The sequence below is a fragment of the Ptychodera flava genome, chromosome 17 (genome assembly GCF_041260155.1).
Source record: "Ptychodera flava strain L36383 chromosome 17, AS_Pfla_20210202, whole genome shotgun sequence".
In the NCBI taxonomy this organism is placed as follows: domain Eukaryota; kingdom Metazoa; phylum Hemichordata; class Enteropneusta; family Ptychoderidae; genus Ptychodera; species Ptychodera flava.
In genome coordinates this window covers 17,246,857-17,265,895 of record NC_091944.1, presented here as the reverse complement: position 1 = coordinate 17,265,895, position 19,039 = coordinate 17,246,857, and the positions used below count along the sequence as shown (strand labels likewise).

The window sequence follows — 19,039 nt, the reverse complement described above, 5'->3', positions numbered from 1 at the left end:
AAAATTTAGAGCAAGTCAGAATTAGCTGAATAAACATGTATCAGGTCAATTCCTCAACTCTATACAGTTCTGGCAACAAGGAAGTATTTTTACCAATATTTTACATGAACAACATGCCCTGGTTATCATATTGATATCAAGAAAAATCATACTTTGAATGTAATGAATGAGACTGCTTTCATGTAGTTGTGAGTTTGAAATGCGTTATATGTGTCATGGATTGGTTAATGAGTAAATGCATAAGCTGCCAGCTACTTGTTTAGCGCCCTCTTCAGTTCGTTGGAGTAGTTCTGCGACTTTAGTATTTGTGTCTTGTACTCATGAGACTACACCAACCTGATACATCTATCTTTGTGGTGGTTTGTAAGCCTATGACGATGGCTAACGACAGAGTGTTTCATTTTCCCTCACACCCAGCTATTGGATTCAGTCGTAAACATGTCTGGGTTAGGGTCCACATAAACGCCCTGCTACATTGCAAGAGAAAATTGACATGCTCCGGACCCTCTGCGCTAGTGTGTAGAAATACGGTAAACAGATGCTGCCATTCTACGTATGTTTGGTACGCCAATTGTCATTCCATCTTTTCAGAACATTTCTAGTTGCAGTGTATAGAGACACATACATACTACAGAGCCAAGTATAGCAAATTTCCTTATTTCATGATATGGGAACAAATATATTGATTGGCTTACAGGCGGGTCTCCCTTTGTCCTTCAGGGCCAATGTATTTCACTCACCCACATTGGGCCGTGACTCACCCTTGCCACTTGATGACAACCTGCAAATCCAATGCACGCCCAACAACTAGCATATTCAAGTTAAATAGCTCGATGGTACAATGTGCCTCCGTGAGACGTGTGCAGACTCTGATATCTTTCACAGAATGCTTTTTGGTCCACCACTTTCTTGCAGATCATTCTCACGCTCTTTGGGTAAATAAAGCTGTCATCAGCTTACTTTTGTTTAAAAAAAATAAAATTCAGCTTTCCTCCATAGAGTTAACACAGAGATGGCAGCCATTTTGAATTAGAAGTGTCTGTAAACTTAAATAGGATAATTTGTTTCTCTGGTACCAAATTTTGCATGGTGACTGCCAATTCTTGAGTTCAGACGGATGGGAATTGTTCAGTTTCCTGACAGAGAGTTTACGTCTGTAAATTTTGAAGTGTATACAACATTTGAGGCACATTCGTGTATATCTTGACACGTTACACCCATAGTTATGTCTCGTGTGAGCACTGATTAACACCGTGCAACCTTTGTTTTCCACTGAATTTCAAATCCCTTGAAACAATTTGATTTCTGTATAATCTCATCAGGAAGATGCCTCGATAGACTGTAGACATATTGTGTCACTTGCTCACTTGATGATTATCTCTAACAGATTCACCCTTCTCACATTTTACAGACGCTACCAATTGTGTATAGAATGCATTCTCTGACTCACACACATCACCAAACATCAGTTCAGCATCTGAATTTTAAAAGTGGACCAAAGGCAAACTAGTGAGTTTTGGGGGCAAAAATCTGCCAAGAAAAATGTTTTATTTTAGCACTTTATATTTCTTACAAATTAAAAATGACAAAGTGTCATATATGTCAATCAAAACATGTATGATTGTATACTCTGTAAGGTTGTACCATCATCAATTGGCCCCATGTTTGGCCTTATGATAACACTGTATGTTTTACAGTTAACTTTGAGAAATTTTTTGGTTACATTGTCAAATTTTCTATCAGCATTACACGAACTTCACTGAAAAAATAAGCTGCGCCAGCAACTCTGCTGGAGTGTGTAAAATTTTTGCAATATGCCACTATAAAGTAAACGACACAATTTTCATCTGTCAAGATACATTAAATATTCATTGGATAAATTTGCATTCACATTTATGAAATCAGTAAATGACATTAAAAAACTGAAACGTGACTGATGTCAAAATTGAATTCATTCAATGGACAACAAGCCATCTCTTCAGCTAAAAGTTTAACTTTACCGTGGTCTATACTCAATTATGCCCTGCACCAGTCATATTCTCAACAATTACCGAGTTACAATTATGCCAACATTTGAAAAATCTTGACTTTTCACTACATGTTAAAATCCACCATAATTACCTCACACACTAACATCTGAATAAAAGCTTCTCATAATGAACTTTTTCTTTGAAATGAAACATTTAAAGTTCTTCTATCCAAGCCTAACTCTTTGAAATGGCAAAATTAGGAAAAACCGCCGCCGCCAATTTGTAAATTATCTCCAGGTGAATGTAGACTATTGTCTTCACATTTCATACAGCCGCAAGATGTTATATGGGTGTACTCATACATCATCCTGAAGTTATTGGCACACATCATTGGCACCAGTCGCGTCCTAGTTCCCAGGGCAGAGCAGCATTTGCATTCGTTGACTGTTTCATCTTGATCTACAGACCAGTAGACCGGGACAAACACCTTCCCTCACATGCTGTCATAACGACAGGGTCGATACTGCGACAGCCGTCGAAGTAGATATGCTTGGGCTCATTTGACATCGGGAAAACATTGCATCTGCTTACCTCTGTAAAGATACATAGAAAACACAGCGTCAAGTTTCATATTTAAGCGTAATTAACAAGCCCTTTAACTTTGACATGTGAACTTTGTAAGTGTACGATTAGACAAGCAGTTTACGAGTAGATGTTTTGACCAAAATGAGGAAAGTAGCCCATAACTGGCTCTAAAAATTTACAATTCAAATTTTCAGTATTCATTTGGAAAACTGAATGAAGCTATCATTGAGGTAATGCGATTGAGATTTGAGATATGGCTGAAAGGTTTCACATATGCAATGACAAAAATGAGATACCGGGCCTATTAACCCAATTTTGGACCAAATGAACATCACATTTTATTGGCTTCAGATTTTTATCAAAATTTTAGCAAAAATTAGAAAAAAATTGACAGCTGTATATTTTGATATAGGCAACAAAAATTGACTTTGGCGCTCAAAGGGGTAAACCCAACGTGTAGGTTCCCCTAGGCTACATGCATGTGGACTTCTGAGTTGCACTTAAAAGGCATACCTAGTTCTTATAGGGTTATACAGTAGGCATGTACCTCCAGTACGTAAAGACTTAATTAACACAGGGTGACAGAATTTACACTTGTTCACCCCTAATTCCCTGTTAATAGGTCCACAATCATCATTGATTATAATGGGTTGGGCTAAACCATGGTGGTGAAAGGGTTAATTACCTGGTACACATTCAAAGTCGTAACAGCACTCCTTCTGAACTGCCATTGGCCTGCTACCTGCTTGACAATTGGGTGGATCGATTTTCGGGCACACAGCTGGGCATCCTATGAGCAAACACACAGACCATCAGTGTATGGAAAGAATGCAGCAAAAATGAAGCTTCTGATAAACACAGATTATACATGTAATTTTATTGTAAGTAACAATCGATGAATGCTTTGAATAAATAATACTCACGTAATTCACACATGAAGTATAATGGGCAACAATCCTTTTCATTACGGCGAATTGCTTTCACGTCATAACCCTCCGGACAGATTGGTTCTGGTGGACAACTGCACTCTGCAAAGTGAACAAAGAAACATTTATTGACATTCATCTCTGCATTCATCTTTACAGGGTAGTACAGCACAGGTTGTTTGATTGACAATATAATAAACACTTAGTAGCACCGCGGAACCACATCTTAAAATGTGTCATTTCGATAAGACAATAATGGCATTTCATATGAGGAGGAATGACTAACAAACGACCTCTTAACAATTCAAACAGATAAGTCTTGATGAAACCATTTTTCTTCAGTGAAGACAGGCTGGAATACGTCACATCAGTGAGCTGAGGTATTCTGTACTTGTGAGTGCTCCTCTACATAGAGTAACAGATACTCAGTGCATGATATTCAGAATATGGAAAATGTTTCAGAGAGTAAGGCTGACCAATCCATCTGTAAGAGTTCATTTAGATTCCCATTTCCTGAAACACTTATGTCATTCAGTCTGGTGTATTTGAATTACCAAACATATTCCGTCATAACAACCTAAAATACCAGAATTCTCTAAGCTAAGTCATTCAACATTCCTGAGTATGAAACAACATGCCTCACATTTTCATGGGCAGTCTATAAGCTTTAATTAAACTGTTGTCCATTAGCATGTTGTTTGATCTCATAAATGTTCAATTGCAACGATGTTTTTCAGGTCAAGCATGGGTACTACAAATCATTTGATTGAGATTTGCAATAGGGAACACATTAATTAACACTATCTTGGAAAAAAACAACACTTCAAGACACATTCTGGAAAAAAAAGATTTCATGTGATTCTTTAGGTTGTAATTAAGACATTTCTTGCCAAATGGCTCCATCATAAACCATGCCTCACGATGTCAAAGAGTTATCAAGGAAGAATGCGCCTTGGAGACAGATATTTGGAATCTCAAACTCTTACATAATGCTTTTGGCCTACCACTTGTGAAAGCTCATTTTGAAGCTTGTAAATAAAGTTTTCAGTTTAGTTCTTGTGAAAATCAGGCATCTTATTTTTCCCAATAGTGATAAAACACGCATGCCGGCCATTTTGAATTTCAATGATTGGTAAATATTGGGTAATTTGTTTCTCTACTAACAAAACTTGATGGGTGACCCCCGATTTTTATCTTTGATTTTGATACAGAATGCCTTGTATTTGAGCAAAAGTTTAAATATTTCATTCTTGAGACGTGATCTACCTGAAAACTCACAAATGCAATACAATTCCAGTCCAACTCTAAACCCAAGATACCCAGAGAATTCCTGGCAGACCAGAGAAGTTGGTATCCATACAAACATGCTTCCATTTCAGAGTACAGACATCATTCTTACTTAACCTGTCAGTTGTCCTCAAGCCATTGAACACTTTATGATTATTATTTCATCAAGGGTATTTGACTCCATGCACTCACCTACACATCTATACTCATAACAGCATTCCTTTTCAATTCTCTTGGCTTCAAAATTGGCCGGGCATTCTGGAACTTCCAATACTGGACAGACAGCAGGACAACCTATTGAAAATAAAGAAATGGTTGAGATGTCCCCATGATTCGATGTTTTATCTATGACAAACCTGTATTGCTACTCAAAAAGTCACACATAATTCCAAAGATACCGTAATTCAGAAAGGCAAACTCATAAATTTTCAAAATGTAGGTTAAAACGGCCTTTCATCCTTGAGACACATTCCAGTGGATAATGTCTGCAATGATATTTTCGGGAGAAGATTGCAATTTTTTGAATGTTTCAAGTTTTTGGTCATATCAAATAAACAAGGAGAGAGGTCATACAAAACAGACGGTGCCTAAACAGAGTGGTTTTAAAATTGCAAATTTACATAGCTCCTTGAAAAGCTACTCCAAAAGTTGGTTATTTAAACCTTGTTAAAGGTGTGATGTTTACAATTTTTAGGAATAAAGTATGATCCCCTCTCAAACGTATAGGAACTATTTGAATTCAAATACCATCTTTGGCGAATGAAGGAGATCTCTGGATACAATATGGTTCTGTGTGAACTATAGCTTGGAAGAAATTTTAAACATCAGTAGGTTAAATGTTCCGTAAAGATCAATTTTGAATTGAAAATTTGGACACAGACGAAAAATCACTTACTTGGATCGCAAACGAAATAGGTAGGACAGCAGTCACCTTCATTTGAATATACCGGTCTTAAATCATGGCCAGGTGGACAGATTGGAAAAGGATCACAAACACCACAAACTGCACAATGAAATGAAGTAAATAAAATGACATCATTTATTATCCTCTTCGATAAGATTTAATATTAATAACGTAACTATATTGTAAAATTTTGGTAACATGCATACCATAACCGAATGATTGTCATACTTTCATGTCTCTGGGCAAAGCAAATAAAAATTCATTTTTAATGGTTTGTAAGTAAATAATACACATGTGGATTACAAACTGCATAAATTCTCAATATGCATCGAATACTGGGAATATTCACTTACCAGTACTGACTTCAGCGGTTGTTGCTACAGCTGCTGTTGTGTCTACTGGAGCCGCTGTTGTTTTCACAACAATTGGTGCTGGCGTTTCTCTCGCTGTTGTCTGAATTTCAACACCAGATGTTGTTTCTACCAGTGCCAGTGTTGTGGGAGCAGCTGTTGTCCTTGCAACAGTTGGTGCAGCAGTTGTCCTCACTCCTGTTGTCTGAATCTCAACAGCAGATGTTGTCTCTACCGGTGCCAGTGTTGTTGGAGCAGCTGTTGTCCTTGCAACAGTTGGTGCAGCAGTTGTCCTCACTCCTGTTGTCTGAATCTCAACAAAGGATGTTGTCTCTACCGGTGCAAGTGTTGTTGGAGCAGCTGTTGTCCTTGCAACAGTTGGTGCAGCAGTTGTCCTCACTCCTGTTGTCTGAATCTCAACAGCAGATGTTGTCTCTACTGGTGCCAGTGTTGTGGGAGCCGCTGTTGTCCTTGCAACAGTTGGTGCAGCAGTTGTCCTCACTCCTGTTGTCTGAATCTCAACAGCAGATGTTGTTTCTACTGGTGCCAGTGTTGTGGGAGCACCTGTTGTTCCTTGCAACAGTTGGTGCAGCAGTTGTCCTCACTCCTGTTGTCTGAATCTCAACAGCGGACGTTGTTACTACTGGTGCCAGTGTTGTTGGAGCAGCTGTTGTCCTTGCAACAGTTGGTGCAGCAGTTGTCCTTGCTCCTGTTGTCAGAATCTCAACAGCAGACGTTGTCTCTACTGGTGCCAGTGTTGTTGGAGCAGCTGTTGTCCTTGCAACAGTTGGTGCAGCAGTTGTCCTCACTCCTGTTGTCTGAATCTCAACAGCAGATGTTGTCTCTACTGGTGCCAGTGTTGTTGGAGCGGCTGTAGTTTTGGCAACAATGGGAAGAGCAGTGTCTGTGACGGGTGTTGTCAGAATCTCAACAGCAGACGTGGTCTCCGCTGGTGCCAGTGTTGTGGGAGCAGCTGTTGTCCTTGCAACAGTTGGTGCAGCAGTTGTCCTCACTCCTGTTGTCTGAATCTCAACAGCGGACGTTGTTACTACTGGTGCCAGTGTTGTTGGAGCAGCTGTTGTTCTTGCAACAGTTGGTGCAGCAGTTGTCCTTACACCTGTTGTCTGAATCTCAACAAACGATGTTGTCTCTACAGGTGCCAGTGTTGTGGGAGCAGCGGTTGTTCTTGCAACAGTTGGTGCAGCAGTTGTCCTCAGTCCTGTTGTCTGAATCTCAACAGCAGATGTTGTCTCTACTGGTGGTAGTGTTGTGGGAGCCGCTGTTGTCCTTGCAATTGTTGGTGCAGCAGTTGTCCTCACTCCTGTTGTCTGAATCTCAACAGCGGATGTTGTCTACTACTGGTGCCAGTGTTGTTGGAGCAGCTGTTGTCCTTGCAACAGTTGGTGCAGCAGTTGTCCTCACTCCTGTTGTCTGAATCTCAACAAAGGATGTTGTCTCTACCGGTGCCAGTGTTGTTGGAGCAGCTGTTGTCCTTGCAACAGTTGGTGCAGCAGTTGTCCTCACTCCTGTTGTCTGAATCTCAACAGCAGATGTTGTCTCTACTGGTGCCAGTGTTGTGGGAGCCGCTGTTGTCCTTGCAACTGTCGGTGCAGCAGTTGTCCTCACTCCTGTTGTCTGAATCTCAACGCAGATGTTGTTTCTACTGGTGCCAATGTTGTGGGAGCAGCGGTTGTTCTTGCAACAGTGGTGCAGCAGTTGTCCTCACTCCTGTTGTCTGAATCTCAACTGCGGACGTTGTTACTACTGGTGCCAGTGTTGTTGGAGCAGCTGTTGTCCTTGCAACAGTTGGTGCAGCAGTTGTCCTTGCTCCTGTTGTCAGAATCTTAACAGCAGACGTTGTCTCTACTGGTGCAAGTGTTGTTGGAGCAGCTGTTGTCCTTGCAACAGTGGTGCAGCAGTTGTCCTCACTCCTGTTGTCTGAATCTCAACAGCAGATGTTGTCTCTACTGGTGCCAGTGTTGTTGGAGCTGGCTGTAGTTTTGGCAACAATGGGAAGAGCAGTGTCTGTGACAGATGTTGACAGAATCTCAACAGCAGACGTGGTCTCAACTGGTGCCAGTGTTGTGGGAGCAGCTGTTGTCCTTGCAACAGTTGGTGCAGCAGTTGTCCTCACTCCTGTTGTCTGAATCTCAACAGCGGACGTTGTTACTACTGGTGCCAGTGTTGTTGGAGCAGCTGTTGTTCTTGCAACAGTTGGTGCAGCAGTTGTCCTCACTCCTGTTGTCTGAATCTCAACAAACGATGTTGTCTCTACAGGTGCCAGTGTTGTGGGAGCAGCGGTTGTTCTTGCAACAGTTGGTGCAGCAGTTGTCCTCACTCCTGTTGTCTGAATATCAACACCAGATGTTGTCTCTACTGGTGCTAGTGTTGTTGGAGCACCTGTTGTCCTTGCAACTGTTGGTGCAGCAGTTGTCCTCACTCCTGTTGTCTGAATCTCAACAAAGGATGTTGTCTCTACTGGTGCCAGTGTTGTAGGAGCAGCTGTTGTCCTTGCAACAGTTGGTGCAGCAGTTGTCCTCACTCCTGTTGTCTGAATCTCAACAGCAGATGTTGTCTCTACTGGTGCCAGTGTTGTGGGAGCCGCTGTTGTCCTTGCAACAGTTGGTGCAGCAGTTGTCCTCACTCCTGTTGTCTGAATCTCAACAGCAGATGTTGTTTCTACTGGTGCCAGTGTTGTTGGAGCAGCTGTTGTCCTTGCAACAGTTGGTGCAGCAGTTGTCCTCACTCCTGTTGTCTGAATCTCAACAGCGGACGTTGTTACTACTGGTGCCAGTGTTGTTGGAGCAGCTGTTGTCCTTGCAACAGTTGGTGCAGCAGTTGTCCTCGCTCCTGTTGTCTGAATCTCAACAGCAGACGTTGTCTCTACTGGTGCCAGTGTTGTTGGAGCAGCTGTTGTCCTTGCAACAGTTGGTGCAGCAGTTGTCCTCACTCCTGTTGTCTGAATCTCAACAGCAGATGTTGTCTCTACTGGTGCCAGTGTTGTTGGAGCGGCTGTAGTTTTGGCAACAATGGGAAGAGCAGTGTCTGTGACAGATGTTGTCAGAATCTCAACAGCAGACGTGGTCTCCGCTGGTGCCAGTGTTGTTGGAGCAGCTGTTGTCCTTACTTCTGTTGTCTGAATCTCAACAGCGGACGTTGTTACTACTGGTGGTAGTGTTGTTGGAGCAGCTGTTGTACTGGTGCCACTGTTGTTGGAGCAGCTGTTGTTCTTGCAACAGTTGGTACAGCAGTTGTCCTTACACCTGTTGTCTGAATCTCAACAAACGATGTTGTCTCTACAGGTGCCAGTGTTGTGGGAGCAGCGGTTGTTCTTGCAACAGTTGGTGCAGCAGTTGTCCTCACTCCTGTTGTCTGAATATCAACACCAGATGTTGTCTCTACTGGTGCCAGTGTTGTTGGAGCAGCTGTTGTCCTTGCAACAGTTGGTGCAGCAGTTGTCCTCACTCCTGTTGTCTGAATCTCAACAGCGGACGTTGTTACCACTGGTGCCAGTGTTGTTGGAGCAGCTGTTGTCCTTGCAACAGTTGGTGCAGCAGTTGTCCTCACTCCTGTTGTCTGAATATCAACAGCAGATGTTGTCTCTACTGGTGCCAGTGTTGTTGGAGCAGCTGTTGTCCTTGCAACAGTTGGTGCAGCAGTTGTCCTCACTCCTGTTGTCTGAATCTCAACAAACGATGTTGTCTCTACTGGTGCCAGTGTTGTTGGAGCAGCTGTTGTCCTTGCAACAGTTGGTGCAGCAGTTGTCCTCACTCCTGTTGTCTGAATCTCAACACCAGATGTTGTTTCTACTGGTGCCAGTGTAGTTGGAGCGGCTGTAGTTTTGGCAACAATGGGAAGAGCAGTGTCTGTGACAGGTGTTGTCAGAATCTCAACAGCAGACGTGGTCTCCGCTGGTGCCAGTGTTGTGGGAGCAGCTGTTGTCCTTGCAACAGTTGGTGCAGCAGTTGTCCTTACTCCTGTTGTCTGAATCTCAACAGCGGACGTTGTTACTACTGGTGCCAGTGTTGTTGGAGCAGCTGTTGTCCTTGCAACAGTTGGTGCAGCAGTTGTCCTTGTTCCTGTTGTCTGAATCTCAATAGCAGATGTTGTCTCTACTGGTGCCAGTGTTGATGGAGCACCTGTTGTCCTTGCAACAGTTGGTGCAGCAGTTGTCCTCACTCCTGTTGTCTGAATCTCAACAGCGGACGTTGTTACCACTGGTGCCAGTGTTGTGGGAGCCGCTGTTGTCCTTGCAACAGTTGGTGCAGCAGTTGTCCTCACTCCTGTTGTCTGAATCTCAACAAACGATGTTGTCTCTACTGGTGCCAGTGTTGTTGGAGCAGCTGTTGTCCTTGCAACAGTTGGTGCAGCAGTTGTCCTTGCTCCTGTTGTCAGAATCTCAACAGCAGACGTTGTCTCTACTGGTGCCAGTGTTGTTGGAGCAGCTGTTGTCCTTGCAACAGTTGGTGCAGCAGTTGTCCTCACTCCTGTTGTCTGAATCTCAACACCAGATGTTGTTTCTACTGGTGCCAGTGTAGTTGGAGCGGCTGTAGTTTTGGCAACAATGGGAAGAGCAGTGTCTGTGACAGGTGTTGTCAGAATCTCAACAGCAGACGTGGTCTCCGCTGGTGCCAGTGTTGTGGGAGCAGCTGTTGTCCTTGCAACAGTTGGTGCAGCAGTTGTCCTTACTCCTGTTGTCTGAATCTCAACAGCGGACGTTGTTACTACTGGTGCCAGTGTTGTTGGAGCAGCTGTTGTCCTTGCAACAGTTGGTGCAGCAGTTGTCCTTGCTCCTGTTGTCTGAATCTCAACAGCAGATGTTGTCTCTACTGGTGCCAGTGTTGATGGAGCAGCTGTTGTCCTTGCAACAGTTGGTGCAGCAGTTGTCCTCACTCCTGTTGTCTGAATCTCAACAGCAGATGTTGTCTCTACTGGTGCCAGTGTTGTGGGAGCAGCTGTTGTCCTTGCAACAGTTGGTGCAGCAGTTGTCCTCACTCCTGTTGTCTGAATCTCAACAGCGGACGTTGTTACTACTGGTGCCAGTGTTGTTGGAGCAGCTGTTGTCCTTGCAACAGTTGGTGCAGCAGTTGTCCTTGCTCCTGTTGTCTGAATCTCAACAAACGATGTTGTCTCTACTGGTGGTAGTGTTGTGGGAGCCGCTGTTGTCCTTGCAATTGTCGGTGAAGCAGTTGTCCTCACTCCTGTTGTCTGAATATCAACACCAGATGTTGTCTCTACTGGTGCCAGTGTTGTTGGAGCAGCTGTTGTCCTTGCAACAGTTGGTGCAGCAGTTGTCCTTGCTCCTGTTGTCTGAATCTCAACAGCGGACGTTGTTACTACTGGTGCCAGTGTTGTTGGAGCAGCTGTTGTCCTTGCAACAGTTGGTGCAGCAGTTGTCCTCACTCCTGTTGTCTGAATCTCAACAGCAGATGTTGTCTCTACTGGTGGTAGTGTTGTGGGAGCCGCTGTTGTCCTTGCAATTGTCGGTGCAGCAGTTCTCCTCACTCCTGTTGTCTGAATATCAACAGCAGATGTTGTTTCTACTGGTGCCAGTGTTGTTGGAGCAGCTGTTGTCCTTGCAACAGTTGGTGCAGCAGTTGTCCTTGCTCCTGTTGTCTGAATCTCAACAGCGGACGTTGTTACTACTGGTGCCAGTGTTGTTGGAGCAGTTGTTGTCCTTGCAACAGTTGGTGCAGCAGTTGTCCTCACTCCTGTTGTCTGAATCTCAACAGCAGATGTTGTCTCTACTGGTGGTAGTGTTGTTGGAGCAGCTGTAGTTTTGGCAACAATGGGAAGAGCAGTGTCTGTGACAGATGTTGTCTGAATATCAACAGCAGACGTTGTTTCTACTGGTGCCAGTGTTGTCGGAGCAGCTGTTGTCCTTGCAACAGTTGGTGCGCCAGTTGTCCTTTCTCTCAGTGTTGTTGTTGGAATCTCAACAGTTGTGGCTTCTTTTAGTGTAGTTAAAACAACAGTATCAGGCAAGGTAGTTGCTATCACTGTAAAGGAATTGAACTTTGTATGAACTGATAGTTGAAAAGTGAATATGCAACATGCTTTTGTGCTTGTACTAGGAATATGCAGTATATGAGCACGAAAGGTGGTTGAAAGTTTAAAATTAGGAACACTTATACCAAAGGCATGACTTGTTTGACACTTCCTAAGCGATGAATGATGGATTTAGTACATAATAATTATGTTATAGAAAGCTCCGATGCATATTAACTTTGTGCTGTAAATCAAAACACACGTTGAAGAACATTAAATACATGTATTATGTTTTTATATTTGTTTTCAAATTTGTAGTCATCTTTTGACTCATGAAAAAATTTTAACTCGGTTTTCACAATTAGTTTATATAACGAATGTAACACCGAGTCAAACTTTCTCTTCTCATGCTCATGTACCCATCCTCTGATAGCGAGTAACATCTATTTTAAAAGGAATATCTTGATCAGTAAGAATACACACAACCAATTATACTATTATATCTTGAGTTCGCTAAAAATTGAACTACCATGCATGTTGCTATTGCACAGCTGCAACATATATCAACCTTGGTTGGCGCAAACATCCAATGTGTATTTAAATTAGCATTTTGCTAATTAATGAACACTTTTATGGTCTACCAATACCAATGAAAATTACATATACACCTGGGGATTTCTATTTATCATGCAGATAAAGAGAAGATACCAGCAAAAGTATACCTTCAAATCATCCACAACAACCTTACCATTGACCTGAGTTACAAAATTTGCAAAAGTTACTTTGGTCCCAAAATGACACGTTAATTGGTATAAAAGACAAATAAAAAACATATTGGGCTTTTATGAATTGTTTGTCTACTTATCCGGATATTAAGCCCCTTAAGTAGATATGTTTTATCCCATGAAAAGTGACCAACAGCCATGTAAAAGACCTTGTATCTTCTCAGGAATAAACAGCCCCAGACATGTGACTGACGCTTTTAATTAATCAATCATTAACAGTCATACACATTCAAATGTGGACAAAAGACTGCACATTTTCAGATATGAAGCTTTTTTGAGTTACGCATTTTGAAGACACAGTAGACCACTGTGGTTGAATCTTCAGGTCTACATTGAACTGGCAATGGCATTCAGTCATTCTACATATAATCCACCTACCTGAAGGCAATTTTGACAGTGGTCTAGGTGTCCTTTCCAACACTGGTGTAGTGTATACTGGAGGTTCTGTGGGTGCTTCTGTGAAATTCTTTGGCAATACTGAAAATAGAAGGTAAATTTTGTCAAACAGAGATAGCAACTAAATATATATTTCGAGTTAGAGCATTATAGGGTACCATTCAGTTTTAATATTAATGAAAAGTATGGCCAAAAAGGGAAACGTTTACTCATTCTTGCATTTGTTGATCTGGACTAGCCACATCATCCATGCTTGCTTCAAAACATTTAATACAAAAATTACAGAGCACTACAAATGGTAAATATGCCTGTACGATTACATATAAGCAGTTCTGTACGGAGTATTTACGGTATTTCTAACCAAGGTGCCTGTCATACTTACTGAAAAATATCATTTTGTTCAGTATCAGTGGGAAATGAAATTTGTTACATCAAACAACAAATTGAAGTAAAGAGATCAAGGCGGTGTGAAACACGAATTTTTATTTAACTCCAGAAAGTTCATCATCAAAATAGAGAAAAAAGATTATGTAATATACTTCATAAACATTTACTATATATATTAAACAAGCTCAGCACTATATCTTATTTTGATTTTGAATCATTTTGATCTCGAAAGCAGTTCTCACAGTTATGCAGCAATTCTACATGCTTTTTTTCAGATAATTTCCATAAAAAAGTCTCCAGAACTCAGAACTGCCAATGGGATTACACAGGACAATGGGTGCACGATGGGGGATTACTGATGATACAGCACATTCGCATATATACTGGCTGGGATATTTTGATTTTTTTTTGAATTCTCATGTAAATGATGGTTATCGGGGGGAAACACAACCTGTTACACACAAGGGTTGATTTGAAGCACTCAATTATCACTTTCTATATTAATATCTGGAAATAAACGACAACTGATTTGCCATCACTGGTAAAATCATAGTCACCACTAAACACATCATTCCATAGCCAGGAGAACCATAGCAAATCCTGTTCACAGTCTGCTTAACAGTCAGTGAGAATGCAAACTGGAAGTACAGCTTTTTTATATACTACAAGATCATGACAGTCATAGTTATACCCAATTTAGTTTCTACAATGAATGGATGAATCATAGACAACGTGTTCGCCTATTATTTGGCAACAGAGACAGTGCCGGCAGCATCTGACAACCCGCCGCAAGTTGGTAGACTGCACCAAGGTCACCCGACGCCAACCATTGAAATGTGATGGCCAGGTATCTTGATCACAGAGTGACACCATTGAGGTAAAATGTACAAGAGCGAGGTGAACTTCAACGGCATTCACATATACTGAAACTTTGAACACTGGAGTAGCGGATAACAAATCTGAACTTCAATTTTCACCTTGCTTTGAGGCAAGAGGTCCCTAGCTACCAGACACTTTGCAGTCAAGAACTATGCTCTATAAAAATGCTTTTTTGTTTATACTGTTTTGGCCTTCTATGCTAATCTCGTAGCAAATATTTGGACAAAACAGAGAGAAAACAGATTTTTGAAAGGTTATGCAAATTACCTGTCACATGATAGTTATGTAAACAATGGTGACACTGTGGTTACCAAAATATTCCCCTATATCCAGGCTTTCAAAAAACATACTTACAGGGGTTCTGAGCTTATTAACCACAAGGGTATTGTTAGATTAGAAAGGTCAATTTCTTGTCTTGGAACCTTAAACGTGATGAAAATGCGTGATTCTGCGGCAAACACAACACGTCAGATCAGTAGTGTGAGTTATTTACATTTGTATAGACTTACAATAATCTGGCTTTCAAAGGAGAGCTTCCTGTTTAACAGCTTATCACTCTGTGAGTACATGTATATTACTACTGATTTCAAAGCATGGCTGACTACAAAAAGGTAAAAGGATTATCATTTTCTTTGTTGTGAATAACAGCTAGTAGATAAGAAATATAACGAGACAAGTCATCGTTGTTGACACAGTCCCCACTTGTTAACAGGTACTTTGATTATAAGTCCTTGGAGAGCCATGTTCATTAATTAGGTCTGTGATTAAAGACAAGTTCTACGGCCAATGGTAATTGTTTGTGCTCCTAATAGGATAAGACAAACATATTGGTCAAACATTCATCATTTTCATCATTGCTATTTACCTTTTGCAGTTATAATAAATGACCTACGATATACAAAATTTTATAAAGATAAGAGATCTATCGACAGAGTCCAGTAAACTTATTCGAAAAAAATTATGACAAACATAAAGTGAACATAAAATGTACTTCATTAGCAGTAGATAAGGCCATTTTCACTGAGAAAAGCTCATTGAAAAAAAGCATGTCCAAATAAGAGACTAAACCTTATACATTAATGATTTAACAGCCATAAGAATTAAATGCTACAGTAGGATTTTTTGCAAAATTGTTAAAATGCAAAAACATGTGGGGACTTCAATATGCGGTGGCGTATGATTTGTATAGAACAAGATATCATTACACTGCAACCTAACATTAAACAGGAACTTCCCTTATAAAAGCTGAATAATCGTAAATCTATGCATATGTGAAAAGCTACGCTACTGATCGGACGTGCTGTGTTTTGTCCCAGAATCCAATAATTCAATAATTTTGCCATGGTTCAGGCGTTCATTGTCATTGAATCTTGCACATGATGTCTGTGAAAATATAGCAACTAAACCTGAGCTGAAACTAAACTGAAAAAATGTTTCATTTTTTTTTTGTTGGAGAACACATGTGTTTCAAAATGCGTTCCCTGTACGACCATTTGACCCCTTTTCGCTCACGTCACGCAAGTGACCATCATGATAAGCGATGTTATGAGAAATTAAATACTCGTGCCAAGTGTATGCAAATGGCTGTGTCATCACTAATCCCCCTATTGTGTGCCAACGGCCCTGTAACTTCCTGTTTAACTACACCAGAATTTGTGAACAATGCTAGTTTATGTATTTGGTAGCAATATTTCAGAACATTTTGAAAAGAGACTTGTTCTCCATCCAGTCATGCAAACCCTGCCAATAATAAATACTTGTATTTAATATTCATGTTAAGATCACCAGGAACTCTTCAAATTGTTTAAAGGGCGAAATCATGTTGGACAGAAGCAAGTTGACAGACTGTTTATGTTATTATATCATTTGCATCCCTTTGACGATTAATTGTCTTCAGTTAGTCAATTTGTTAACAATTACACCTGATACAAAAGCTCATTTTTCATTGAGAACTCACCTTCACCAAATGGACAATGGAAGATAGGACAAGAACAATCATCAACACCCATCATAGCCGGCACAAAGTCATCTACACACAGAGGTCTTTTGGGACAAACATCTGGACAAGGAGCTGTTGATCGATAGAATATGCTTCATTTGGCATTTTAAGTAATAATTTACAAAGACTTTCATCTGATGATGTATAGAGGCTAACAAGAGCCTTTAGGTGGCTTTCAAACTTTAAATCAAAGTATTTTTAAAACAGGCACTTACAAATTTATGATTACACTTGACAGAAATACACAATAGGATATGAAAATAAACAGCAACAATGCAAAAATATTAGACTAACCCTCTTATGATTCTAGCAAGAGTGTTAATCTTTCCGTTCAATAAAAGCATTACGAATGATAAGTTTTGAGAAGACGTTTTCATTTACTACTTTTACAACAGTCTAACTAAAGAAATTTGCATGTATTAGTCTTCTCAGCATACTTGATTCAACTTACTTGTTACTACCTCTGTTGGGGTAACACACATTGGTAGTGGACAACAGCCACTAACATCCCATGCAACAACATGGTCATCTGGACACACAGCTGTAACCATTGGACATGTTGGGCATGGTGTAGTCTTCTCCACAGTAGTAGGTGCAGAGGTCTCCGTTGCCACAGTAGGTGCCGCAGTTTCCTTCAATTTTGTTGTCTCAACTACAACAGAAGATGTTGTCTCTACTGACGCTAATGTTGTGGGAGCAGCTGTTGTCTTTGCAAGAGTTGGAGCAGCAGTTGTCCTCACTCCTGTTGTCTGAATCTCAACACCAGATGTGGTCTCCACTGGTGGTAGTGTTGTTGCAGCAGCTGTTGTCTTTGCAACAGTTGGTGCAGCAGCTGTCCTTGCTCCTGTTGTCTGAATCTCAACTGCAGATGTCGTTAATACTGGTGGTAATGTTGTTGGAGCAGCTGTGGTCCTTGCATCAGTTGGAGCAGCAGTTGTCCTCACACCTGTTGTCAGAATTTCAACAGAGGATGTTGTCTCAACAGGTGCTAGTGTTGTAGGGGCAGCTGTAGTTTTCAGAACGATTGGAAGAGCTGTATCTGTAACAGATGTCTGAATATCAACAGCAGATGTTGTCACTACTGGTGCTAGTGTTGTTGGAGCAGCTGTTGTCTTTGCAACAGTTGGTGCAGCAGTTGTCCTCACTCCTGTTGTCTGAATCTCGACAGCAGACGTTGTTTCTACTGGTGGAAGTGTTGTTGGAGCAGCTGTTGTCCTCACTCCTGTTGTCTGAATCTCAACAGCAGACGTTGTCTCCACTGGTGCTAGTGTTGTGGGAGCAGCTGTTGTCTTTGCAACAGTTGGTGCAGCAGTTGTCCTTGCTGCTGTTGTCTGAATCTCAAACGCAGACGTTGTCTCTACTGGTGCCAGTGTTGTGGGAGCAGCTGTGGTCCTTGCATCAGTTGGAGCAGCAGTTGTCCTCACTCCTGTTGTCTGAATCTCAACAGCAGATGTTGTTACTACTGGTGCTAGTGTTGTTGGTGCAGCAGTTGTCCTCAATCCAGTTGTCTGAATCTCAACAGCAGACGTTGTTTCTACTGGTGGAAAAGTTGTTGGAGCAGCTGTTGTCCTCACTCCTGTTGTCTGAATCTCAACAGCAGACGTGGTCTCAACTGGTGCTAGTGTTGTGGGAGCAGCTGTTGTCTTTGCAACAGTTGGTGCAGCAGTTGTCCTTGCTGCTGTTGTCTGAATCTCAACAGCAGACGTGGTCTCCACTGGTGCTAGTGTTGTTGGTGCAGCAGTTGTCCTGACTCCCGTTGTCTGAATCTCAACAGCAGACGTTGTTTCTACTGGTGGTAATGTTGTTGGAGCAGCAGTTGTCCTCACACCTGTTGTCTGAATTTCAACAGAGGATGTTGTCTCAACAGGTGCTAGTGTTGTTGGGGCAGCTGTAGTTTTCAGAACGATTGGAAGAGCTGTATCGGTAACAGATGTCTGAATATCAACAGCAGATGTTGTCACTACTGGTGCTAGTGTTGTTGGAGCAGCTGTTGTCTTTGCAACAGTTGGTGCACCAGTTGTCCTCACTCCTGTTGTCTGAATCTCGACAGCAGACGTTGTTTCTACTGGTGGAAGTGTTGTTGGAGCAGCTGTTGTTCTCACTCCTGTTGTCTGAATCTCAACACCAGACGTTGTCTCCACTGGTGCTAGTGTTGTTGGAGCAGCTGTTGTCTTTGCAACAGTTGGTGCAGCAGTTGTCCTTGCTGCTGTTGTCTGAATCTCAACAGCAGACGTTGTTACTACTGGTGCCAGTGTTGTGGGAGCAGCTGTGGTCCTTGCATCAGTTGGAGCAGCAGTTGTCCTCACTCCTGTTGTCTGAATCTCAACAGCAGATGTTGTTACTACAGGTGCTAGTGTTGTTGGTGCAGCAGTTGTCCTCACTCCCGTTGTCTGAATCTCAACAGCAGACGTTGTCTCAACTGGTGGATAGTGTTGTTGGAGCAGCTGTTGTCCTCACTCCTGTTGTCTGAATCTCAACAGCAGACGTGGTCTCAACTGGTGCTAGTGTTGTGGGAGCAGCTGTGTCTTTGCAACAGTTGGTGCAGCAGTTGTCCTTGCTGCTGTTGTCTGAATCTCAACAGCA

At 41.8% G+C, this 19,039-nt stretch overlaps 1 protein-coding gene across 1 annotated transcript; it reads right to left on the bottom strand.

Moving 5' to 3' along the window:
* Positions 1-1,510: 1,510 nt before the first annotated feature.
* Positions 1,511-18,906, bottom strand: LOC139116641 (mucin-22-like; the record flags this gene model as incomplete). The annotated part of the gene is made up of 15 exons (XM_070679236.1): positions 1,511-2,563; positions 3,241-3,345; positions 3,479-3,583; positions 4,961-5,062; positions 5,664-5,771; positions 6,026-6,622; positions 6,769-6,799; positions 6,832-7,350; positions 7,382-7,657; positions 7,749-7,960; positions 7,991-9,158; positions 9,221-12,021; positions 13,174-13,272; positions 16,415-16,528; positions 16,908-18,906. Coding segments are annotated over 15 exons (8,370 nt in total), but the record flags the coding sequence as incomplete, so codon positions are not given.
* Positions 18,907-19,039: the final 133 nt, after the last annotated feature.